At 42.2% G+C, this 26,478-nt stretch overlaps 1 protein-coding gene across 1 annotated transcript in view; it reads right to left on the bottom strand.

The window, feature by feature from the left end:
- LOC107374801 (membrane-associated phosphatidylinositol transfer protein 2) overlaps window positions 1-25,113 on the bottom strand; it is an 87,583-nt gene extending 62,470 nt beyond the window's left edge. The window contains exons 1-2 of the mRNA XM_015943067.3: window positions 24,839-25,113; window positions 10,484-10,659 (exon numbers count right to left, since the gene is read on the bottom strand). Coding sequence (XP_015798553.3) covers window positions 10,484-10,561 — 78 coding nt within the window. The 5' untranslated portion in view covers window positions 10,562-10,659; window positions 24,839-25,113. The remainder of the gene's footprint in view (window positions 1-10,483; window positions 10,660-24,838) is intronic.
- Window positions 25,114-26,478: the final 1,365 nt, after the last annotated feature.

Below are 26,478 nucleotides of genomic sequence, written 5' to 3'. Positions count from 1 at the left end.
AGTATACTTAGTAGTATTTAAAAAATGTACTCGGATAACTATACTTCTATTAAGTACATTGAAAGTAAACTTGGAAGTATACTGTATTCATTTTTAGTATACTTCAAGTATACTTCAGTGTACTTCTTTTTGGTAAGGGACGTACATTCTCCCTCTCCTGATAGTAACATTTTACTTTCTTTGACGTTGGATGTGCTACTACTAGTTTACCCGTTGAGTTAATTATAGATTCACTAGGATAAATACAATAAAGTTTATCCCTCGCCAAATAGAATATTTATTAAGAAATCACAATGTAACCATAGAAACACTACTTGGCATATATGTTGTGTGTGTGTGCGTGCGTGCGTGCGTGCGTGCGTGCGTGTGTGTGTGTCTGCTCTGTCTTCTCGATCCCCAGTGAGTCATGGAGGATGGCTGCTTATACTGATCCAGGATCCTCTGGAGGTTTCTTCCTGTTAAAAGGGAGTTTTCCTCTCCACTGTCGCTAAATGCTTGCTTAGTATGAGGATACTACTGGAGATCCATCCTGCCAACAGCCATTGTAATATACAATAACTCTTTGACGACTTGATTATTATTATTATCCTGAGCTACTACAGCAATCAGTTTCCCTCTGGGATTAATAAAGTATTTTTGAATTGAATTGAATTGAATTGGATTGATGTAAAGTCACTGACACTCGTCAGTGACTTGATGCAATTTGCTGTGTTCCTTATACAGGAAACTTTTTTACTGATTGGCTTAATGAAGTGACCTGCATTGGAATGTTTACAATGTGAAGTGCCTTGAGACGACTCTTGTCGTGATTTGGCGCTTTATAAATAAAGTTTAATTGAATTGATTAGTTTGTAAAATCAACATTAAGCTAATGTTTAAATTTGTTATTTCCTGAGATAATTCTAAGTAATTTATCATAACAAAGCTACTCTTAGATATCAGTTAACAGAATTAGTTTTTGGTGTTTGAGAGTTAAAAGCAGCCATAGACTACAGTTTTGGTTAACTAAATTAGGCCAGAAGGTTTAATCCAGTTGAGCAATCGAAATGAAATTACCCACAGGTTCAGCCAATGGCTGAAAGGATATTTCAAGTGTTTTAATGTGCTGTGCAGCAGGATGAAGAATAGCACTCCATGAATACAAATCATCAAGATCATTATTAGTAACAGGAGTTGGGTGTTTCAGGTCAAGATGGAGAGCTCAGATTGAATATGGAGCTCTCAGGGAAGCAACACAATAATGAAGGTCAGGGGAGGTGAACAGTTGGAAAATTGCTGTAATCTAGCAGGTAATGTAATTTAGGTGATGCGCCATGGGCCTTAAATTATCCTCTCCTGACTGTGCCCCTTCTGGGAAGAGAGTGCCGATGATCTGGATTAGTGACGCGCAAACCAGAGCCAGAAAAAATAGCTGCACCATCTAATTTAGTCAAAAGCGTCAGAGTCCAACCAAAGCTGCAGAAAATCAGAAAGTCCAGAAGACAGCTACAGAAGTCTATCTCTGTGCTACTTCCTCAAAAAGCCATCAGATGCAACAAAGTGTGACAGGGTGAGTGTCACTGTATCCCGAATCTTGCCCAGGACCTCGTTTCTCCACCTTGCCACAACAACATGGATCCTGCCAACAACACCAAATGTGGCAAAGTGGAGAAAAAGTTGCAGCAGGTTGTTTTAGACCAAAGGGCTACATCTGAGATACAAACGCTTGTGCACCTGCTTCATTGTAAAATTATCTAGTGAGGCAAACAATCAGCACTGCAGTGTGAAATCCTGAAGAGAACGACTCCTTCACCTCGTTGAGGACAGAGGACAGAAACACTGGAGGTCTACAGTAATGTAAACGGGCGTCCACAGCAGCAGAAGCCTGTATTTCTACAGCGCCTTCTAGAGTCCTATGACCCCCCCAAGGTGCTTTGCAACATAAACAATCATTCTCCTATTCACACACACACACACACACACACACACACACACACACACACACACACACACACACACACACACACACACACACACACACACACACACACACACACACACACACACACACACACACACACACTGGTGGTGATGAGCCACAATGTAGCCACAGCTGCTCTGGAGCGCACTGACAGAACCAGCCCCTCCGACCACCACCAGCAGGAGGATTAGGTGTGTTGCCCAACAACTGCAACAGATTGAGTGGAACTCGAACTTGCAACCCTCCAGTTACAGGGCAGGCGCTTCTGCCACCGTCACCCTGCTTAGGCATGTTTTCATTCAACCTTGTTGGCCAAGAACACAAATCTTGAACAATATTTCGAGTTTGAACTGATTTCACAAACATTTCCAAATTCTACTGGAAATCTTGCAAAGCGTTTAAAAGTCAAAAACGACTTAGGAGAAAACAAACATGGTGGAGGAGGAGCAGGATTTGGATTCCCTTCAGATCATATTGGCATATGCAGCGTGCTTCTGTCACCTCGCTGTCCGATTGGTGCTGAAACTGGAGAGATCAGCAGTGAAGCTGCAGAAAATCATGCAAGGATAACAGAACTACACAAGGTTTAAACAAATAAAAATATGTTTTTCTCTAGTGAATAAATGTCATGAATGGTACATTTGAAATGAGATCACTAAACACATGGCTTTTAAAATGATGCAGAAATATGGAAACAGAGAGAGAGAGAGAGAGAGAGAGAGAGAGAGAGAGAGAGAGAGAGAGAGAGAGAGAGAGAGAGAGAGAGAGCTGCAGAGTGAAGGAAAACAGACCCTGAGACCAATGTGGCTGGAGCAGTCACCATGTCTGGTGACTTATAACGGTCCCAGCTCCGCTGAGGGTTTTGTTTCTGCCCGGCTGAGATGAACCTGAATAATTCATGTGACACCACAAGCTAAACACAAACCTGGGGTATGGAACTCCTCTGATCAGGCCTTCTGAGGCTACAGAAGAACCCTTCCATAAGCTACTCAACCAGTGGTTTTAGCCTACAGACAACACTCGTGCTTTAAACTAGCATTAAAGTCAAGCTGGTCTCGTATCTTCCTCTTAATGGGAGGTCCTTTACGTAGCTGAAACAGGTGATGGAGAAAAGCCATGCTCTGCCCAAGGACACAACGGCAGCGACAGACTGAGCGGGGCTCGAACCTGCAACCTTCCGATTACAGGGTGAGCATTTAACTCCTGTGCCACCGTCGCCCCCACCACTACTAAACCTTGTGTAGTTCTGTTATCCTTGCATGATTCCCCACCGTCGAGTATACAGGTGCTGGTCATAAAATTAGAATATTGTGACAAAGTTGATACCACACCATACCAATTTATTTATTAAGCACCATTTCAAAATAGCATGGCAGCTAACCAAAGTGCTGTACATAAAAGAGCCAAATGCTCGAACAAATCAACAAAACACAATGAAAGCAGGTAAAATACATAAAAACATAGCAGAAATAATCAAGGATAAAAATTCCTACTAATAACAATAGAATAAGAGAACAGTTAACAGCACTACCAAAAATAATGCGACGAATGATAAAAACCATTTGAAATGGCACAAATAAAACCAAAAAAACTACAAGATGGTGCGAGGTGTTAAAAGTGAGCTACTGAATCATAAAAACTAAATTAAGAAAAATAAACCCGGTACTGGAGTTTCAAAAGTAAAGTGTCGTGGAGGGAAGGCAATACTGAAAAAGTGTGTTTTAAGGGCCGACTTGAAATGATGACACATCGAGAGGAGCCAGTTGAGGTGGCTCAGGCATCTGGTCAGAATGCCTCCTGGATGCCTCCCTGGTGAGGTTTTCCAGTCACATCCAACTGGGAGGAGACCCAAAGGAAGACCCAGGACACGCTGGAGGGACTATGTCTCTCACCTGGCCAGGGAACGCCTTGGGATTCACCAGGAGGAGCTGGCCCAAGTGGCTGGGGAGAGGGAAGTCTGGGCCTCTCGAATTAGGCTGCTGCCCCGCGACCCGACTACGGGTAAGCGGATGAGGATGGATGGATGGATGGATGGATGGATGGATGACAAAGTTGATTTATTTCAGTAATTCCATTCCAAAGGTGAAATTTGTACATTAGATTCATTCATGACACACAGATATATTTCAAATGTGTATTTCTTTAATTTTGATGATTATTCAGAGATTTCCAACTATTTCGATGACACTTTTGGTTTATTTGGACCCTAAACACAGTGCAATGCAATGAAAACCTCAAATGCACACATTTTTTTATTGTCTGCAGTCGTTTACAAGCTGTTTTTTATCGGTATCATCAACAAACCCTAAAGCATATTCTGACATCCCCTGCTCAGATCTTTAAATCATGATTATTATAAACCAGTCTGTAATGCAGCGTTTAAGGGAAATGGTGTCACAGCAGGTGGTGTTTGTTCAGAGCTACTTACATTAATTCACACACACACCATGTGTTCTGGTGTGTGTGCAGCGCAGTAGAGTTGTGCATGAAGAACAGAGTCAACACTAACCTCAGTGTGTTCACATTAATAAAGCAACATTTCCTCCAGGGCAATAACAAAACTCCTAAATGTGTTTCTTTATTAGCCTGGGTGTTTTCTGTAGAGGAAGACATGTCAACATCAGGAGAAGGATGATTTATACCATTGGTGGAAGGATTTGTTTGATAAATTAACAATGGAACAATTCTATAAATCATTTCACACAAATAAAAACTTCAAAGCCATCTTCGGTTCCACAAAACTTTAACGAACAACATGTTGTTTGTGTTATTTCTTCCATCTCGGTGCCTGAATTATGGGTTATGTTCCTCATCGGACCTGGCAACGAGCGTTGGACACGATGCTGTCATGGCGACCGCACCTCCACCTCTCCCTCTCTGTCTCGTCCACGCCACAAAACCAAATGATGGCAGCAGCTGCCCTGCTACAGCTGATGTCACTCGTTACCATGGCGACAGGTGCCCAACTGTGACGCTGAGCTAGAGGAGGAGGGGTCCAGCAGTGTGTGTGTGAGCGTGCGTGCATGTGTGTGTGTGTGTGTGTGTGTGTGTGTGTGTGTGTGTGTGTGTGTGTGTGTGTGTGTGTGTGTGTGTGTCCACCCAATTGCAAAAACATCTTTCTGCTTCGTTGGATCTCGGTCATAAAAAACTGAAGGAATCTGAAAGAAATGGTGACTTTTCTCCTCAGATGTCTCCTTTCCTTGAAACAATGTTGCTGACACTTAAAACATAAGTGGACTAAATCTAAAAATCTTAGTTATAATAGAGTAAAATAAAAAAGACGCACAGTGCTACTTCATTTGTCGCCTTTAATGAGCATCAAGCCGAAACAAGTTCAACAGGAACTCGTGTTTGATTTTCCCTGATTTATGGCTTGTAGGCACATTTATTTAAAACGTGGAGCCTGCTCTGGCAGGGAAATGATATTTTAATGAAATATAAATCACCCCTGTGCGTATTTGCACAAAGTAATGAAAGGAAACATAAATCACAAGCATAAGGAGGGCCATCTGGTCTGCAGAACCACACAGAGACTTGTCGTGACCTCTCAGCCATGCTTCCTCCCTGATCCTGTTCTGCACAGCAAAATCTTAAACCCCTGCCCTCCAACACACACACTCCTGAAGTGTGAGCTGAATGAAAACACACTTTCCTTCTTCCATATAAAAATCCACACAACACCGACTCCTCTTCCCAAACCACTTTTTATTTGTGATATAGGGGCATTATTCATTATTCAAGAAGCTTAATAAAAACATGTCTTTAAAAATCAGATTTATTACAAATTTACAGACTGTGTAGATGATGACTGACAGATTAGGGTGAAATTAAGGGACACAGCGTTGAGTACTATGCAACATTTTCATACTTGAATCCTTTTCTTGAGCCAGTATGTGCTAAAATAACCCTTTACAGGGTTAATAAAATGTCACTCAGACCCTTACCGCCCTTTGTGATTAGAATTAAGGATTAAAGTCTCATAGTTGTCACACACACACTGGTGTGGTGTGGTAAAACTTGTCTTCTACATTCGACCCATCCCCGTGGGGAGCAATGTGCTGCAGACATGGCCGAGCTCGGGAACTATTTGGGGGATTAACCCCCCCGATCCAACTCCTCAATGCTGAGTGTCAAGCAGGGACACATTGAGTCCTATTTTTATAGTCTTTGGTATGACCTGACTGGGGTTTGGACTCTGATCTCCCGGTCCCAGGGCAGACACTCCACCACTAGGCCACTGAGAATTTTGCACATTCAGCTTCAGAGTGACCGGCCGCCACCTGTTGGACTTAGAAAAAGTGGAGCTGACATGCCTGGCACTGCAGTCTGCTTCCAGCACGTTTCCTGCATGTTTTACATTATGAAGACAGCCGATTTGTTTGATTTAGCGATGAATCACTCTTATAGACACTAACGAAGGCTGAAGAGACATTTCAGCTGTTAGATTAAGGCGTTAAGAAGACAAACTCACAGCGAGTAGAAAACTTTCGCTTTTGGTTCTACTAAATGGACACTAGGGGTGCTAAGAGCAAGCCAAAACCGCCAAATGTGCTTTTACCTTCCTTTTTGTTGATGTCTCAGTTGTCTTTAAAACCAACTCAACTTAGAGAAAACAGGTACTGAAGCTCAAGCCACCCTTTGATGCCTGATTAAGTCAAGTATTGTAATATTTGCATATAAAGCATATATTAAAGGTCAGCTTTACTCACATTTTAATACATTTTCAGTGGTCTGTAGTAAAAATGAATGCCTTGTAAGTCGTCCTCTGGGGGGAAAAGTGCCTGTTTGAGGATGTAGAAGTCAGCTGGAGGCGAAAGTATTTGGACATCTAACAGCAACACAACTCTACCTCTGACTCCGTTTGCTTTGCAATGTTGGTGTTTTAACACAAGCCTGGAGGTGTTCTGCTGTGTGGTGGGGTTGCTAATGCTAACAGTTAGCTTCTCTGCTGTTTCCTGGGCGCAAAACAGACAACCGCTTTCCCTGTTGTGAGTCAAGGTGGGTGAGTACATGTCAAATGACCACATCAACTGAAACAACACTGAAAAGAATAAATGATAACAACTATCCAGCGTAAGGAGACTCTCTTTAATGAGCTCATCTGTCATTAAGAGAATAAACCATTCAGCTGTTAAAGGTTGTTCAACTAAGCCGATGCTGCAAACAAAATAAATCAGACCATTTGTTTCCCACTGAACATCTTTAGTTTGTGTTAAAAAACTGTGACAAAATGTTTTAGTTCTAACATGCAGATGTTGCACTTATGCACCAAGGTTTCATCTTCACTAAAATGCAGGAATAACGTATATTTTTCAATAAAACATGTTTTTTTAGGGTGGGACTTTAACACGTTAATTATGATTAATTATTAGAAAAAAATGACATGTTTAAAAAAAGTTCACGCATTTAATCACAGATTGCATTTCTAGCAAGGCGGAACCTTTGTCATTGCATGATTTCCTCTTAGACCAAATATCAGGCACACAGCAATGCACAGTGCTCTGTTAACGGTTATTAAAATGGAATAGAAACGGAAATAAATAGCCTTGCTCGTACTGATGCAGTATTTGTAAAACACGTCAGCCTCTTCTCTTAACTTGTAAAAAAAAACTTTCTGAAAACTACGGAGTCCTGTTGCGGACATTTTTCAGAGATCGTCTCTGATCTCTGCTGGTGCTGCCCGGTGGCACCGGAAACTTTACAAAAGTCGGGGTAAGTTAATTATTTGTCCTGAACAGGAGTTTATGAAAGTAGTCAGACAAACGAGAGGCACCGGGCTGGAAAACGCTTTGTGTTCTCACTTCTCTGTAACAGAAACACTCTAAAATCTCTCTGATCATTTCATAAACAATTCTGTCGGTTTATTATACGTTTCTGAGACGAGCGACTGTCTGCGTTACTATCACTAAGCAGCGAGGTGTGTTGAAGGTGTCATCAGCTGATCAGGAGTTAAGGGGAGCTGAGCCAGAAGGCAAAGCTCTACATTCGTACCCTCACCTATGGTCACGAGCTTTGGGTAGCGACCAAAGAACGAGATTGCAGGTACAAGCGGCAGAAATTCATTTTCTCCGAAGAGTGGCTGAGCTCTCCCTTAGAGAGAGGGTGAGAACCTCGGTCATCTGGGAGGGGCTCGGAGCAGAACCGCTGCCCCTCCACATCGAGAGGAGCTAGTTGAGGTGGCTCGGCCATCTAGGATGCCTCCTGGAAACCTCCCTGGTGAGGTTTTCTGGGCATATCCAACCAGGAGGAGGCCTAAAGAAAGACCCAGGACACGGTGGAGGGACTATGTCTCTCACCTGGCCAGGGAACGCCTTGGATTACCCCGGAGGAGCTGGCCCAAGTAACTGGGGAGAGGGAAGTCTGGGCCTCCTGGCTTTGGCTACTGCCCCGGCTGAATGGATCAATGGATGGTCTGGGGTTATTGTTGGGCCAAATATCATTTACAAAGGTAATGATGTATTTCTATGTAAAACTGCTGAAAAACAGTGTTTTTTTAAACATTTTTTGGAATTTATGAGTTAAAAACTGTGGTTTGGATTAAAAAGTAAACATGATTACTTTAGCCCAGTCTGCAAACACTTTGCCATTTTACATTTTCTAACTGTGGATTGAGACATGTGTTTTGAGAAAAAAAAATATTCGTCTGTTTTACAGTAAAACTGTTGTTTGTTTGTTTTTTGAGAAAAGTACTGGAACAACTCAGGGTCCAACTGTGTCCAGGCTTAAGTACATACTTGGAAAGAGGTCCACTGGGGTTAAATTACACTCAATAAAAATATAAATGCAACACCTTTGTTTCTGCTCCGATCTTTCATGAGATGGACTTAAAGATCTAAAATTTATTCCAGATACACAATATCACCATTTCTCTCAAACATTGTTCACAAATCAGTCTAAATGTGTGATAGTGAGCACCTGTGCTTTGCTGAGATAATCATCCCACCTCACAGGTGTGCCACATAAAGACGCTGATCTGACATCATGAGTAGTGCACAGGTGTACCATATATTGCCCACAATAAAAGGCCACCCTGGAATGTGCAGCTTTTTGCTTTATTGGGGGTCTGGGGACTCAGAACCAGTCAGTATCTGGTGTGACCACCATTTGCCTCATGCAGTGCAACACATCTTCGAATAGAGTTTATCAGATCGTCTATTGTGGCCTGTGGAATGTTGGTTCACTCCTCTTCAATGGCTGTGAGAAGTTGTCGGATATTAGTGGGAACTGGTACACGCTGTCGTACACGCCGGTCAAGCACATCCCAAACATGCTCAACGGGTGACATGTCCGGTGAGTATGCAGGCCATGCAAGAACTGGGACATTTTCAGCTTCCAAGAATTGTGTACAGATCCTTGCAACATGGGGCCGTGCATTATCTTGCTGAAACATGTTCATGGATGTACAGCACAACAATGGGCCTCAGGATCTCATCACGGTATCTCTGTGCATTCAAAATGCCATCAATAAAATGCACCTGTGTTCTTCGTCCATAACAGATGCCTGCCCATACCATAACCCCACCACCACCATGGGCCACTCGATCCACAACATTGACATCAGCAAAGCGCTCACCCACATGACGCCACACACGCTGTCTGTCATCTGCCCTGAACAATGTAAACCAAGATTCATACGTAAAGAGAACACCTCTTCAACGTGCCAGATGCCATCGAAGGTGAGCATTTGCCCACTCAAGTCTGTTACGGCGACGAGCTGGAGTCAGGCCAAGACCCCGATGAGGACGACAAGCATGCAGTTGAGCTTCCCTGAGACGGTTTCTGACAGTTTGTGCAGAAATTGTTTGGTTATGCAAACCAATTGTTTCAGCAGCTGTCTGAGTGGCTGGTCTCAGATGATCTTGGAGGTGAACCTGCTGGATGTGGAGGTCCTGGGCTGGTGTGGTTACACGTTGTCTGCGGTTGTGAGACCAGTTGGATGTACTGCCATATTCTCTGAAATGCCTTTGGAGATGGCTTATGGTGGAGAAATGAACATTTAATGCACGAGCAACCGATCTGGTTGACATTCCTGCTGTCAGCATGCCAATTGCACACTCCCTCAATGCTTGTGGCATCTTTGGCATTGTGCTGTGAGACAAAACTGCACATTCCAGGGTGGCCTTTTATTGTGGGCAGTATAAGGTACACCTGCACACTACTCATGATGTCGGATCAGCATCTTGATGTGGCACACCTGTGAGGTGGGATGGATTATTTCAGCAAAGCAGAAGAGCTCACTATCACACATTTAGACTGATTTGTGAACAGTGTTTGAGAGAAATTGTAATATTGTGTATCTGGAATTACTTTTAGACCTTAAAGTCCATCTGATGAAAAATCGGAGCAGAAACAAAGGTGTTGCGTTTATATTTTTGTTGAGTGCAAATATTATCTTTAGTATTTGTGAGGGATCCCATAGCTGAGGGGAGATTTAGTCAGAACAACATGACCACTAAAAGCACAAGTGGAAATGCATGAAAATGATGTGAAAATTGTGGCGAGAGAAGAAAAACACACGCTCACCTGGATCATGTAGAGCTGAGCAATGCGGTACTCCTCCACGCTCATCGGCATGGGAATTCGGTACTCCTTGATCAGCATGGCTGCGTCTGTGTCCAGAGGGGAAGCAGGGGAAGAGCGTTGCTAACCAAGCAGCATGCTCAATCAGCGGTAAAGACAGGGCGTGTCATCATTCCCAGCTGAGTCAGAAAAACAAAAGGCGTCTGGTGAGAAGAGATCCTCAGAAGCACGTCTCTTCAGCTAACGGTTTAGTATGCTTGTCTGAGGGATTAAAGCCGTACACAGGCTAACACATCCTGTTGGTGCGCTCCAGCAGATCTGTTACAAGGTAATCCACTGACCCAGCAGCAGCACGGAAATCCCCTTCCAACCTAAATACAACTCAAACACTCTGAAATAGCGAACTTTTAGTCTTTAAATGAACAAACGTTGCAGATTTTATACATCTTTGCGTTACTTTAGGCATTATTTATTTTTCTTTTCTATGTCATTAATGGTTTAGTTTCTAGACTTTAATAGAGAGAAAGACTTCAGACTCAAACCTGGAAGTCAACGCTTACATTTATAATAAATGACTAGCAGATCGGTATCAGGGATGAGAAGGATGACCGGTACGTCCTACAAACATAGATTCTAGGAACTAGGACATAAAAATGTGAAATTTTATTGATAATTCTCAACAGTCCTGTTGAAAATCCTAAAGGCTGGATTAGATCATCCACTGTTTGAAGCTTTAAATTTAAGACGTGATGAGACAAATGGGAAATGTTTGTGTTTTCTAGGAAATCACGCTCCAGCACAGTTGGGTTAGGTTCACGCAGCAGGATTTTATCACAACTGTTGATAAAAGAAAATCACGGATTTAACAGTTTTGGTCCTACGTTGTGTGGTGTCTGGCATCACGGCAAAAACTAAACACCACACAAGCTGATTTCACACAAATATTTCCCAGTCATCCCAGTACATCCTGGAATGGGAGCGCTTCAACATGATTTGTTTCTGTTTTCATCTCGTCCAACACGGACGTTAGCAGTAGCTTGGTAGAAAGAGCTGAATGAGGAGAAGGTAGTGATGAAGAATCAAAGTATTATAAAACACCAGACATCCCGAGCTTCCTGCGTTCAACACAAACAACAATATAAATGCAGTTTTACGCTCTGGGACTGCTTTAGCATGCAGCAGAAACATCAGAGCATGTGACCCGGGTTTTATTCCAAACCCTGATTTTAATTTGATTTCTATCTCTGATAACTGCATGTCCTGTTCTTTAGAATAACTTCTTCCGTGTCCGTGGAAAAAAGAACATTCCCAAGTAACCACAGACTTTGAGCAGTAGTCTGTGCTGCACACTGATTTCTCTGCAGACGTTAGACATTTTCCTGGACAAAGGGGGTGTTTTTTTTATTTTATATATGCACTATGAAGTTTTATTCTAACTAAGCTCTCACTGTCGTGTTTTTCCTGTGATTACAGAAAGTTTGTACATTGTACAGAATATGTAGGTTTAGCGAGATTTAGTGTCTAATGTGTAATTTCTGTTATATGTTCAGACCGTTTGCTGTTGTTAGAATTTATTTTATTCTGCAGCGTTGCTCTGATCTTCCCTTGTCCAAGAAGACAAGGGTGCCCCCAAGGAGTGGCCAGGGGTGGCCATGGCCACCCCTAGAAAAGTGCTGACCCCCCCGCCCCAGGAAAAGTCACTGGTAATAAATCAATGTTCGGTCAAACCATTTATTGATCTTGTTTATTCAAGACATAATTGTAAAACAAAACAAAATAGCACAACTAATAAGTAAAGAAAGTATCAGAATAAAAAAATAAATACATATATTTCCGCTGCTCCCAATTTTAAAAAAAGTTTTTGTCTCCATAGTTTTTTATTGTTTTTGTGAACACAGCAACAGGGGAATTTACCTAAAAAATATAATTTTAAATGAAATTTGGAATAACATTTTAAATAACTGAAATGCATTTTTATGAGATGTTTGTGCTTGTAAAATTTTAGTTAAATGTTTTGGATACGTACTGCTTTTTTAATAAAAATGAATAAAGGAGCAATGCAATACATTGCTACAGAGTAAACTCTCCCAGAGTTAACACAAGGACCAATTTGGTGTGACACCCCAAAAAGTTATTTGGCCCCATCTGGCCACCCCTGTCAAAAATTTCTGGAGGCGCCCCTGCATGAAGACCTCAGATATGACACAACTCGCTTGTCTAAAGTCTTCCTAAATAGTTGCCTCAGCTGTCCTTTCCTTCCACCCCCTCGCTGAACACTGCAGACCAGCCATAAATCGAGAGGAGAAGTTACACATGGCGTCTTAATCTGAGGCTGTAAATCTGAGAGGGGACGTGGTTGGGAACTGAAGTCTAATGAGACGGGTGTGTAAGGTCCATGTCTCCTGTCTGTGCATGATTAGGTTGTGGATGTTTGGTTGAGTCGCTGCTGCTGATAAACCATAAAGGTCAGCAAGCAGGCAGCCTCATTAAGCTCCAATAGCTGTTTATTTAATGATAAAGTTGTTACAACTAATAATTTAGACTAAATCTCCAGTGATGATGTGAAAATGTTCTTGGTGACACAAAACCTAAAGAGACCGGCCCTCGGGATCCATAATCCACTCTAATCTCACCAATCACTTGTGTAGAAAATACACATAAAATGCTGAACAAATTTTCCTTTATTTTCAAATATAAAACAATGAAAATTACTTTTAGGACAAAAAGATGTATTTTTCTAATTTAAATTTAATATTTTTTTTTACCAGGAAGAAAAAATACATTGAGACCTGTACAAGATCATCACATAGATTAGCATAAAAATCATGAAATAAACAAATGTTTATTTTAAATGACTACAGTCAAATATCATTACAAGCATCTAAAGAAAAAGGTCACATTTTACATTCTTAAGTTTGAGGATATTCAGTAATATTTTAGAGATAATAATATAATTAAGATTTTAATCACACAAAACAACAGAAAAAGACACACAGTGAGGAACGGAAACAAAACCAGGAGATTAGCAGAGACTGTCAGGAGGAACAAGAAAACGCCAACGACTTGAGCTCAACAAGATCCCTGCAAGAGGAGACATGATGACTTGTGCAACAATCTCGTGCAAAAGTGACACAAATAAAAATGTAATGGGTTTAAAAATTAAATGTTTTGCCATAAATTGTCATAATATTTTGTAATATGTTCAGTGTGTAATAGATTCAGTGTGTTCCATTTCTGTAATTGTGTTTTCAGTTTTCCTCTTCAGTGTTCTTTCCATGCTTGGTAGTGTTCAGCCAAAAGCTAACTGTGTTTATTCAATGATTGGTATGTGTGTGTCATGTGAAAATATGGTTGTGTTTACCAAATGAAAACATGTGTTCCATTTTGTGAACATGTTACAAGATTTGATGGCAGAGTTGTTTTGCAAAAGGATGACAGGGTTTAGCAATTTGTGTGTGATGTTTGGGGTTTTGTGTGTGCAGATTTGAAAGGAACATACAGTTTTGAAAAGCGCATTTTAGCAATCGAAAAAAAAAACCTAATAGTAATCAGAGGGTTTACATGAGGAATGGGTCAGGTGGAGGGAAAAAAGGCACTTCAGAGTTACCCTCCACAGGGAGGGCAGCTTTGCTATGCAAAAAACACCTCAGACAGAAATGCAACAGACTTCAGACATCACACAACATAAGTGTCCACTAGGTGGGGAGGTAGGGTTGGGGACTATCCTCACATCAGTTCATGCAGCCGCAATGAGCAGCCCTCGTCATCTCCATTTGGACAGGGGAGGGAGGAAATAGGGTTAGAAAGCACAGTGACTCCTGGAAACGGTTCCACGACCTTCATCGGTCTCAGTCCCGCCCAGGCTGGGATAGTGAGACAGAGTTGTCATGGCGACAGCAGCATTCCACATTTCTTCTCAGGGGGAGTACTTCAGCCTCACAGGCTCAAGGGCACCAGATTCAGATAAGAACTTGTTTTGGGCCAGGCAGAGATAATTTCCTCTGTCTTAAAGTTCTGTTAGTCTTCAACCCCTCTCGATCCAATAATGGCGAAAATTAATCTATTCTCTTTGATCGAATCAACCTTCTGTGCCAGAGTCTGAATCTCAGCCAAAGTTCCAAGCTTACGACTCATCTCGACAATTATATGAGTTTTTGCATTCACAGTGCGGTGTAATCCATCCCTGAGCTTCGGGATTGAGCTAATATTCCTCGAAAGCTCATCAATGTTCCGGTAAGCCAGGTAACAACTCAGGCCAAACAGCAAGAAACCTGACACCAACACCTCTACTATCCAGACTTCTTCAGAATCCTCCACAGACAGTTGAGAGAAGCAGATCAGGTTCCACTGTTTCCAGGAGTCCATGATATGCCCAGCTGGGTCTGTCCCAGAGGGGCATCCGGGAGCCCCTTCTCCCATTGTCATCGTTGAAAAAATTTTGTCAATCGCATTGAGAGACCAACTGACCAGGTCCATTTTTAATAATTTCCAGTTTCCAGAAAAAATGCAGAAAGCGCCGTACACCCAAAGACAGACAGAGAGCCTTCAGATAAGATAGGGAGGACAGGAGGAAAAAAGCGTCTGTACTCTCAAAGAGCCGGAAGAAGAATCCGGTCCAAGATGGTGTGTTTATATTGTGTTTTTTGTATTTCAGTTACTTTTTAACATGGACAAATTTGTCCCTCATCCTCCTTCACCTCTTCTTCCGCTCACCACCTCTAAATCCACGTTTCCCATTATTTCCGTCCACAAATAAAATGCTTGCTGCGTATCTTTTCACTCCTCCAGTCACGGGGGAATTAAACATTCATATTTTTAGAGTTTTTTCACGAGGTATTCTTCAATCTTCTTTGTGTCTGCCGCTAGTTATCCTCGGCTCTCTGTATGTTTTTGAGGGCGCAATGGCGGCGGTGTAGACGACAGCTTGCGTTCTCCGTCTCGACGGACGGATGTTTAGAAAAGAGAGCTTGACTCCGTCAGTCCTTGCGGGGGCTCTCCATCAGGCTCGCAAGGACGGATAATGGCGTTGCGTGTCTCCGCACTGATGCAGACGCAGAAGCATGAATCAGACTTAAGTGGACATTTTGATTTCACAGAAGTGTGATTGACTTGGAGTTACATCATGTTGTTTCAGTGTTCCCTTTATTTTATTGAGCAGTGCATGTCAAAGTACTTCAATACCCTTGAGACTATATATTTTTTCACTTTTATACAACTACTAAATCAGAAATGATGTTTCAGTCGTATTAGATCAACTGAAAACAAAAACCTAAGTCAGTCATGACCTACAGTGGGCCTCCAATCCTCTGGGAACCAGTCTCAGTTATGGCAGATTTAACCACAGAAAGGAAACATTTAAAAACATATTAGATTGTTTTCTGTAGGTTTTGGTGATAAACAACATAAATAGCAGAAAACAACAATATAAATCAAGTGGCAACCGGGGGGCCAGCTCTGATTCAAGATGATACAAATCTAGCCAAGTCAAGTCAGTCTGAAGCCCAGCCACAACAATCGGTGTGTTTCCACTGGGGGAATTTCAGGGTAAATTCTGGGGGGTTGAGCAAGAGATATGACGTCCCGGTCCTCTCGGTAGTCTTCATTCAAATTCAACCCTTTCAGGACTTTGCACAGACGTCAGCATATTGCAACAGCTTTGGCAGTGAGGGATGATCAGCGCCAAAAAGCAGTAACATTAATAACACTGAGAGCATCTGTTCTGTTGAAGTATATCACAACTGAATCCATTCAGAAAACGAGACCTGCTGTGTGATGTCAAATGTGGCGTTCAACGACTAAAGTCATCATTTGCATTTTTTTACTGTGTGGGCATCGGAACGAACCCCGCACCGAGAGAACAAACATCTCAGCTCTAAAGCCGATCTTCATCCGCATACGTCACACGTCACGTGATCAGGAAGCAGAAAATCCATGTGTTAGCAGATCGTTTGGGGCGCTGCTGTAAAAAAAGTGAGGCGCGAACCGGAAAAGCGTCTGCCGATCACAATTCAACAACGGATTATGAAAAATCGGATAACACTTGAAACGTGCAGATTCTTCCTGATGAGAGGTGAGTCTCTGCTTTGTTTTGGTTGTTTTGGCGTCAACATCATCCTAGCGCACAACGTTCTGTGACTCTTAAAAAAACAGTAAAAACGGTGAGAAACGCTGGCAGAAAAGGCCTTTACTGATCAGAAAACCGCTGGCAGTGAATGAGTGAAGTGTGATATGTGCTTATTTTATTCCGCTTTCATTCTGCTTCACCAGCAACTCTTCTGATTTTACTACTGCTGGTTGTTTTGGGTGTTTGCTGATGTCATTTCCTACTGAGTTACAGCCAATCAGCGTGAGTTAAGCAAAAGATCCACTCAGCGACTCCAACGGGCCGTTCTGAGTACCTACCCCTGATTAGATACTCAATGTTCCTGAAAACAGCCGGAAAAGGGCCGTTGGGATTTCAGGTTAAGCGGAGATGAGCGCATGTTGGCAAGCTCCTATAAAATTATCCTGAAGCATTAGGTGGAAACGCACCAAATGCTTCTGTTTTCCCTGCAATCAACTTTAATGGGGCAATGGTGGCACAGGAGTTAAGTGCTCACCCCATAATCAGAAGGTTGCAGGTTCGAGCCCCTCTCAATTTGTCGCTGTCAGTGTCCTTGGGCAAGGCACTTAACCCCCCTTGTCTGCTGGTGGTGGTCGGGGCAGCTGTGGCTACATCGTAGCTCACCACCATAAGAGTGTGAATGTGTACAAAGCTGCCAACTCTCACGCAGTGAGCGTGAGACACACGCATTTGACCCTCTTCACGCGCTCTCACGCCACAGCTCCAATCTCTCACACTAAACCAGCGCCTGCGCTCCCCAAACGCGCATCGCGCACAATGCATAGGGCTTATGAAAAAACCAGATGATATTAATTATAGCATTAGCTACTGAACAACATGCACACAAACAACACTTAAGTAATAATTTAACTGGCATCATTTCACACGCAGAATCCCGTCTGTATAATCCAAGCCGATGTGCTTTTCTCCGCTCTGGTTGTGAGATGAGATGGGTGGAGCGGTGAGCTTCACCTGCTGTAGATGGGACGGGAATGCCCGGTTCTCCCAGAACCTTGAGCTGTGGCTGCGCGCGCCGCCAAAATGACATGCTTTATTAAGAAATGCAGTCGCGTGGCCAGCCGATAGTTGACAGAGTTTCAGTCCCGAATGTTTTTCTTTCATTTTCACTCATCAGATCACTCGCTACTCTCGCTCATAGCAAGCTGGGCTTCCTACCGTGGTGACTCACTCACATGTTCCCTCCCCTACATTAGTTTGTGACATGGCAAATTAAGATATTCCGCTTCACCTGTTTGTGAGACAGCCATCCTCTATAACCAGGTTACTTGTATGGAAGCCTGCAAAGGCCAAAATTCCTCAAACGTTTTTTCCCCCTACTGGCTGATATGAATTACAGTAATATAGAATAGAGTAAATTTTATTAGTCCCACCGTGGGGACATCCACTCATTACAGCAGCACACTTAGAGACACAGATTACAGGTAAAACTGATTCCAGCCATGTTTGCTTTCATAACTTCAATAACTTCATGCTGATGAACACATGAACATAATCCTGTTTAGTGGATGCAACTACATCATGAAGTTAGCTTAACATGATAGATTATTTTTTCTTGGCAGGAAGTAATAACTGGTAATATTACGAATGACATGATATTGCCCACCCTTCGATGGAATTTTAATACATTTACATAAACTATAATTTAAAGTTCCATTTGTGACATGTGGCTGCAACTCTTTACTGCAGACAGACAGACAGACAAATTATATAGATAGATAGATAGATAGATAGATAGATAGATAGATAGATAGATAGATAGATAGATAGATAGATAGATAGATAGATAGATAGATAGATAGATAGATAGATAGATAGATAGATAGATAGATAGATAGATAGATAGATAGATAGATAGATAGATAGATAGATAGATAGATAGATAATAGATAGATAGATAGATAATGTGAAGAAGTTCAGGAGAGTTGGATGTTAAATTTTCCACACGTAAAGAAATTTATTTTAAATAAAGGTCAGTTCCGTCTGTAAAGTCAGAGGTACGGAAGAGGATTAGGGCCACTGAAAAGAAAAAAAGAAAAGAAAAAGGATTCTGACTTTTTTCCCCGAATTCCCTGTCAGAATTCCAAGATTAAAAGTCATAATTCTGAGAAAAAAGTAAGAATTCTCTTTATTTTCTTTTTTTTTATTGTCAGTGGAGCTAATCATCTTCCGTACGGAGTTGAAACAAATAAATAAAATATAGAGCACAAAAATGCTCAATATTAATAACATCCCCCCCCCACACACACACACACACACACACCCCACCCCCATCCCCTGCGCGCTCTAAAACAGTCGGCGAATTGTCCGCTCCCAACCTCATGAGTCTCACTCTTTGAAATGTTCAAAAGTTGGCAGCCCTGTGTGTGTGTGAATGAGTGAATGACTGATTGTGTTGTAAAGCACCTTGGGCGGTTCCGGGACTCTAGAAAACCATTTAATAGCGTGCTCCATTCTCTGTGTTTGTGGAATCCCTTGGTCCAATTCCTCCAGATGGAGGAAAACATTTTCATGGGCAAACAAAACTGATGACTCATCCTGTATCTGGAGGTTTCTTTTTCAACCAATCAAACAGCTTGTCTCTTTTTCATGTCTCCTCTTGTAAATTCAGACCGAAGCCCAGACAGAGCTCATGCATACTGAAGGTCTGTGGAGCTGAGCAAATGAGCAGAATCCACTGAATCATTAACAAAAAACATCCATCCATTTTCTGAACCCCGCTCGTCCAATTAACCTAATAGTCATGATTTTGGACTGTGGGAGGAAGCCGGAGAACCCGGAGAGAACCCACGCATGCACAGGGAGAACATGCAAACTCCATGCAGAAAGATCCCAGGCTGGGATTAAAACCCAGGACCTTCTTGCTGCAAGGCAACAACTCTAACCACTGTGCCACTGTGTAGTCCACTAACAAAAACACAGAATCTAAATACTGCCAGCAAGGTGACAGACTATGCAACTAGCTAGTCTGTGTTTGGAACATCAGCATGACAACAAAATGGCTCAGATTAAGGCTGAAGGTAAATCTGGACTGGATGATGAAACATACAAAAGTTAGTTTTCATGTTAGATCCCAAAGTGTCATGGTCTGTGTCTGCGTCCCTCATGTGGCTCCTTTCCCCCCGAAGAATCCCCCTTATGTGTCTCTTTAGTGTTCCTCATGTGTCTCCTGGTCTTCAGCTCTCCGGATATCTCTCCCAGGTCCTGTGTTCCTTTAGTCTTCCCCAGTCACCCCTCTGCAGTTTTTATAGTTTCAGCTTTTCATTTTATTAGTCTCTTTAGTGTGTTTTTTTCCCACCGGTGTTTGCAGTTTTCCTTCCCCTCAGAATATTAGTTATGTGGTTGCTTTTCTTGTCTTTAGGTTTTTACTCTTAGGTCATGTTAGTTTCCTCCCTGATTAGTTAATTGCTTTCACCTGGTTCTCTCTCCACACACCTGCAGCCCATCTGCCTCCCATCATGCCCCAGTGTATATAAGCCCTGTCTTTGTCTCAGTGTCTTGTCGGTCCATTGTTGTTGTCAGCGTTGTTTAGTGCTCTATGTGAGCTTTTGTGTCTCGTCTCCAGGTTTTGCGCTCTAAGTGAGCTTTCGGTCTCCTGTGGTTCAGGACTTTGTTTTTGGCTTCCTGCCCTTTTTGGATTTTTCGTTCATCATCCTAAATAAAAGGATTAACTTTTAAAACCGCTCCTGCCTCGTGTCATCTGGGGTAATCTGCATCTTGGGTCCTGACCTCCTCCTAACCTTCAACGTGACACAAAGTCATTGTTTTAAACAGTTGTTGCAAAATAAAAGAACTAAACTGAAAGTGGTGTGAAGGTGTAGATATTTACAGACAGGAATAACTCCAGATTAGAGCTATTTTGGATTGGGAGAAAGCCTCCTTATGACAGGCCCTGCTGAGATCAGCTGGTGCTCTTCTGTTTGACGTAGGGCTGCAACAAATGATAGATTAAATCGGTTACAAAAATATTCGATTTATATATTTTTGAATAATTTTATCACTTCCAGGTTATATGATCTCCTTCCAGTGTGACGCAGACGACGAGAGCCGTGCCGACGGACCGTGCATGGTGATAGTGACACCCAGAGGAAACGCCATGAAGTTTCTGAAGTGTAGGAACATGTCAGACTCGGGCTGGTGGACTAGACTGTCAGTGTCTAACATGGCTCGGGACAAAGCCTTCATGCTCTGCTGATTTTGCACCCGAGTTACCAGCTCAGTTGCCTATATGTGTCCACCCTGAGATTGGGGTTCAAATTCTGGTGAGGTCATACTAAAGACTTTAAAACAATGGGACCCAATGCCTCCCCGCTTGAAACGCAGCCTCAGTGATGGGTTTAAAATAACGTTTTTTCAGTAATGAGTAATCTAAATAATCACCGTCTTCTTTTATCATAATGCCGTTTCCATTGCTGATGAGAAAATGTGTGCGTTACTAACTCAGCAGGGCAGTGAAAACACCGCCCTGCTGAGTTAGTAACGCTGAGATGTCATCAGCTGATTGGGGCTGAAGAGGCGGATGTTTTCATCCTAGAGCATCACGGCCCGTGAAGAACGAGGAAGACGTGATGAGTAGTCTACGGTTGCAGACCTGCAGGTTTGCTGCTGCAGGCATGAATCTGCAGCCGTGCCCTTCTTGGCGTGACAGCGGGACGTTCCGAAGGTCCGCTCAGATGTCACAATCTCCTACAGATCATCCAACTGTAACCAGTTTCTGATCATGTCTTTAGTCCAGCTGTAACACTGGTTGCGTCAGTCTCAAATGTCATGGCGCTCAGGTGTTATTAGAACTACCTGTGTGTGTTTACCACCCAGCTTCAGTTTGGGTCTGACCCAAGTTAGTAAATGTAAGTCCTCCATCAGATTAGGGCCTCTTCTAGTGTCATTTTATTTATTTATGTATGTATGTATGTATGTATGTATGTATGTATGTATGTATGTATGTATGTATGTATGTATGTATGTATGTATTTATTTATTTATTTATTTATTTATTTATTACCAGTTTAACAGCAACAGAAATGCTACTAAAAACACTTAATTATGTGAAGCTGGAAATTTTTAATTAATGTGCAAAATAACATTTATTTCAGTAATTTAGCTAGACTGAGAGACTATTTAAAGGCTCGGGAACCTTTACAGGTGTTTTTATTTGCAATTAAAAATTTTTGCTGATTGGGGTCTTGTTAAATATCACACAGTGACCTTTTAATAGTCTAGATTAGTGTCATGTTCCTGTTTCTAGTTCCTCCTGTTACGTGCCCATTTATTTCAATTATTCAGGTTTATAAAAAAAACATTTGAACGTGCATTTTATTATGTTCCAGCCTTCAGTCATTTATATTTCACTATTGTAGTAATTTACAGTCAATTAACATCTTTGGTGTGTTCTTACTGTGTCTAGTTTCTAATTCCATTTCTTTTTAAACACAGGAAAGGTTTCTCTTTACCTTGCTAACGTTTCGTTTGCCGACTGAAAAACACCCTCTGAGCTGACGCTGATGGTGGCGTCACTCTGCAGTAAAACATACATAGGAGAAACCGGACGCCAACTCAACACACGAACAATAGAACAAAGAAAGGAGTGCGAGAAAGAGGCAAGTCGAAAACACACAAGAGCAGCAAAACAAGAAGCAGAAAGTACAATAAAGAAGTCAGCCGTAACAGATCACTGCATAAGAGAAAACCATATAATGGACTGGGACAACACAAGGATCATAAACACCAAACAACAGAAATCTAAAAGATGGATAAAAGAAGCTATAGAGATAAGGAGACATGGATGTGGGACCATGAACAGAGACAATGGGGTCTACACATTGGATCGTACATGGGACTGCATCATCGGAGGGGGGGAGTGGGCAGTAGAGGGCGACAACGTCCTCTGCTGCCCACGGATAAACGGAGTAGGAAGTGACGCCACCATCAGCGTCAGCTCTGAGGATGTTTTGCAGTCGGCAAACGAAACATTAGCAAGGTAAAGAAAAACCTTTCCTGTGTTTTAAAAAGAACCAACAATGGAATTGCAGTCAATTAAGTTTTCTTAAGAAGGGAACCCATTTTTCTGGCATTCTTTAATGAAAAAGTAACAAAGTAGTTATTTTTCTTGGTAATTAGTTACTTTTATAATCTTGTAACTCGGTAAGTAACTGAGTTACTTTTTTGACAAAGTCATCAGTAACTATAACTAATTACTTTTTAAAAGTAGCATCTCACCACTCAAGTGCAGACAACAAACTTCACACACACATCAGTGTGTGTGACAACTAACAGGCAGCAAATTAAATGGAGTTGAATGCAATAAACTGTAATATAAATGTACAGAATAATCCTTATTTCTTCACTATTAGTACCACTCTAAGATTATGCTCACATTTTCAAAGCAAACGAAAAACTGATGCTTTTCTGAAGATTGAATCAGTCGAGTCGATTAGTGCGTTGATAGCTTCAGCCCTAGTTGGATTAGAACTAATGTCTTTTACTCCAAATGGAGGTTATTCATAGAGCTATCAACAACCCCAGAGACATTAAATATTCATTACCATTTCACAGACACTCCTGAAATCATCTGAACTGTTGCTTTTAGCTGCGAAGGCCGTCATCTTTTCTCCAGATTGTCCCAAAATCTGTCCTGCTGAGTAGAAAGAGGAATGGTTTGCTGTTGTTTTCCGAACCAGAAGCAAAACCTGCTATGGCTGCATATTCAGCTGCTAATTCTGGCTTCAAACTGTTAATCTGCTTTCACGTGGTGGTTTCACCCTAACCCATCAGACACATAAATGCTTTTTTCTGGATCTCATTAGAGCTTCTTTGCCATTTAGGTGTCCTTTCTAGCCTAGTGAACTAGACCAAATTCTTGCTTTGCAAAGAATGGTCTAGGCATGCTCCATTGGAACCTCAGCAGCTCCTACCAGGACTCTGGCTAGCCAATCACAGCTCTCTAGAGGGGTTTCAAACACATAAAGAGCTGTGATTGGTCCATAATGGTGGACCAATCATAGTGCTCTATCTGCTTAGTGAACAAATCACAAAGCTTTATCTGCTTTGTGGGCCAATCAGGGCCCTCTATATGCCTGGTGGGTGGGATGATGCAACAGAGTGAAACAAGAGTATGTCACATTGATTGTCCAGTGGAATGCGGAGATCATTTGAAAGACAACGGTAGAACCCGCCCCACAACCGAGAGCCGTCAATGGAGCATGGCCAGACTAAATAATACATTTATTTAGTCTGGCTTGCCAGGCTATGTCCTTTCTTCTCGTGTGAGAAACCCGGACTTTCCTGTTTAACGACTGACTGCCATGTTTAATTTATCACAATCAAAAGCTCTACAGAAACGTCAGACCTAGCGAGTTCTAAAGATTTCAAAGGCGTGCAGCACATTTGTGGACACACATCTGCCGTCTTCGGTCACACTGTGATCTGATGTGCAGCAGGATCAGGACCACGATCCCAGTTTGATGCATTGATGCTCCAGGAGGACTCGTGTTACTTCAACAAGATCCACAGACTGGATTTGTCTCTGTTAATTACAGCCCACATGCATGCTGCATGAATTAAGCGTGCTGTGCAACATGTGCACAGCCAAATGAGCAGCCATTTGCTTCAATTTGATAAAAAAAGAATAATTACTTTAAAATGATGGATGGAAAATCTCTGACACTATACACAGACATGACGTGAGTTGCACATCACCATCTCCCTGCATGACCAGTTCTCTCAAAGCTCATTTTTTGGCAAAAGCACTCAAATGGAGCCCGAGTTTATGGGATTAGTTGTAAAATAACCCAATTTTCCAGATGAATGAAAGGTTCTATTTTTTCTATGTTCTGCAACATTTTTAAACTTGCTGAGATTGTATCCTTCACCATTTCTAACGACGAGCAAGCAAACTAGGATTATACTGATGGCTGCATGTTTTTCTTTTACATTCAGATGGTTGTTGGAATGTTTGAGGATTCAGAAAAAAATGTAAAAAAATTAAATAAAATAAACGCAGGTAGAAAATTGCCTTTGTGACAAATGCTGCAACAAGGCAATCCCAAACATTCTGTCGCCTTTTAACACTCGCATTATCCGAGGAGAAATCCAGAAAACTGCAACCACCTGCAGGTCCAGCAATCGTACCGCTCCGAGTCCAGCAGGCAGCGGCGTGTAATCTGTTTGTATGGACGCAGCTGTAAGGGAGGCACGAATAAACGCTGTGATCTGAGCCTACGTGTGAAAGATATGTTTACCTCGCAGTTACCCAGCTGATCGACGGAGCCCAGTCTTCGGGGCCCATTGCAGATCCAAGCCCCAGAGACTCCTGGCTCAGGCGGGCCCACCCCCCGCTACATCCCTCTTCCTCCTCTACGGTCGACCGGCACAGAGCAGCTGGTGAAAGGAAGGAGCTTCTTTAATCCTCAGAGTGAAACTAGAGCGGGTATTGAGTCTGTCTCTCCATCTCTTCTGCTCTCCTCCTTCTGCCGTCTCCACCTTCCCTGCACTGAGGAGGCTCTGTTACCGTGGAGACGCATAAGGCTGAAGCCTGATTGGAGGCGTTTGTTGTGATGCAGCGAGTCTGGCGGCGCAGCCCACCAGATTGATTACCTTTTTAGTGGGCACCGTTGTGTAACGCTGATCCAGAATCAGCAGGAATTTATTCTGGGAATTAAAACGAGCTGTTTCACAGTAAATGTCAGTGCCAAAACAAATTAGTGAAGATTTCTGGGATCATTAAGGAGATTTGGGGGCTGATTTGTTTAAGTGAATAAACAAGGAAAAGGGACAAATTCTCACCTTTGAAATCCTGGAAGATAAATGTAGTTTCAGTATGTGAAAATAAACTTAGTGACTGTTTTTCAGTTCATAAATCCCTATTTACAGGAAGCAGTGATTAAGACGTTAATTTTCCCTGCGATGTAGAAGAGACTAGCATTTTCTGAGGCAATCATTGATTCAACTATTGAGCTAATGCAGATGGCGGGGTGAAAAATATTTTCACCTTCATGCAACTCAGAGTCACTTTTCAAAAAGACCAAGTATTACAGGGTTTCTCAGTGAACGAGCCCTTTAAATAAAACAATCACATTTGCACAGGATAAAAATTCTAACAAAATAAATGTCTAAATAAGTCTTATTCTGATGAGACTTCATTTCTGCCTTATGTTAATAAACAAGTTGATCAGAACATTGCCTTTTAGCTTGGCTCCTTCACCACAGCAGATCAGGGGTCTCATTTATCAAACATTGCTTAGAATCCTTACTAAAACCGTACTTAGGCTCAGCAAATTATATATACTTACGCCAAGTAGGTTTGTGATTTATCAAGCATGGAGTACGCACAGCTGCACGTAATCTCCGCTTCATAAATCAGAGACTAACGAGAAAGTTTCTCAGCTGCATTTTAGTCACATCCCGCCCTCACCACGCCCACTTACTGCCATAAATAGTTAATGCAAAGTGCCTTGTGGATCTCATGCATATACATAAGCTGGCTTGTTGCAGCATTTCCATCATGGCCACAGATCAAGGAAGCGCTATTTCACAAGCAGAAATTGAGGTACTTGTGGGTGAGGTGGAGAAATGAAAGGAAGTACTTTTGCAAAAACAAATAAGAGAAAATCCACAGTGGCACAGCGTTGCTGAAGCCGTCAATGTTGTGAATTCTTCAGAGAGATCTGTGGCAGATATGAAAAAATGGTCCAATCATGATTCGATCCCCAGACTCCCAGGTGAAAGTCACGCACACTAACCAGTCACCCAAACGGAAATCTCCCTTGACCAGGTAGCCAGGGCGCGTGATTAATCGGGTCACAGTGACAGGACACACACTGTCACAGACGCATGACATTCTGTCTAATCTGTCCCCCGCTGATATTCTGCACTCCGTATT

Source organism: Nothobranchius furzeri, chromosome 6, assembly GCF_043380555.1.
Source record: "Nothobranchius furzeri strain GRZ-AD chromosome 6, NfurGRZ-RIMD1, whole genome shotgun sequence".
Taxonomy (NCBI): Eukaryota; Metazoa; Chordata; class Actinopteri; order Cyprinodontiformes; family Nothobranchiidae; genus Nothobranchius; species Nothobranchius furzeri.
This window is presented reverse-complemented; position numbering and strand designations above follow the sequence as displayed.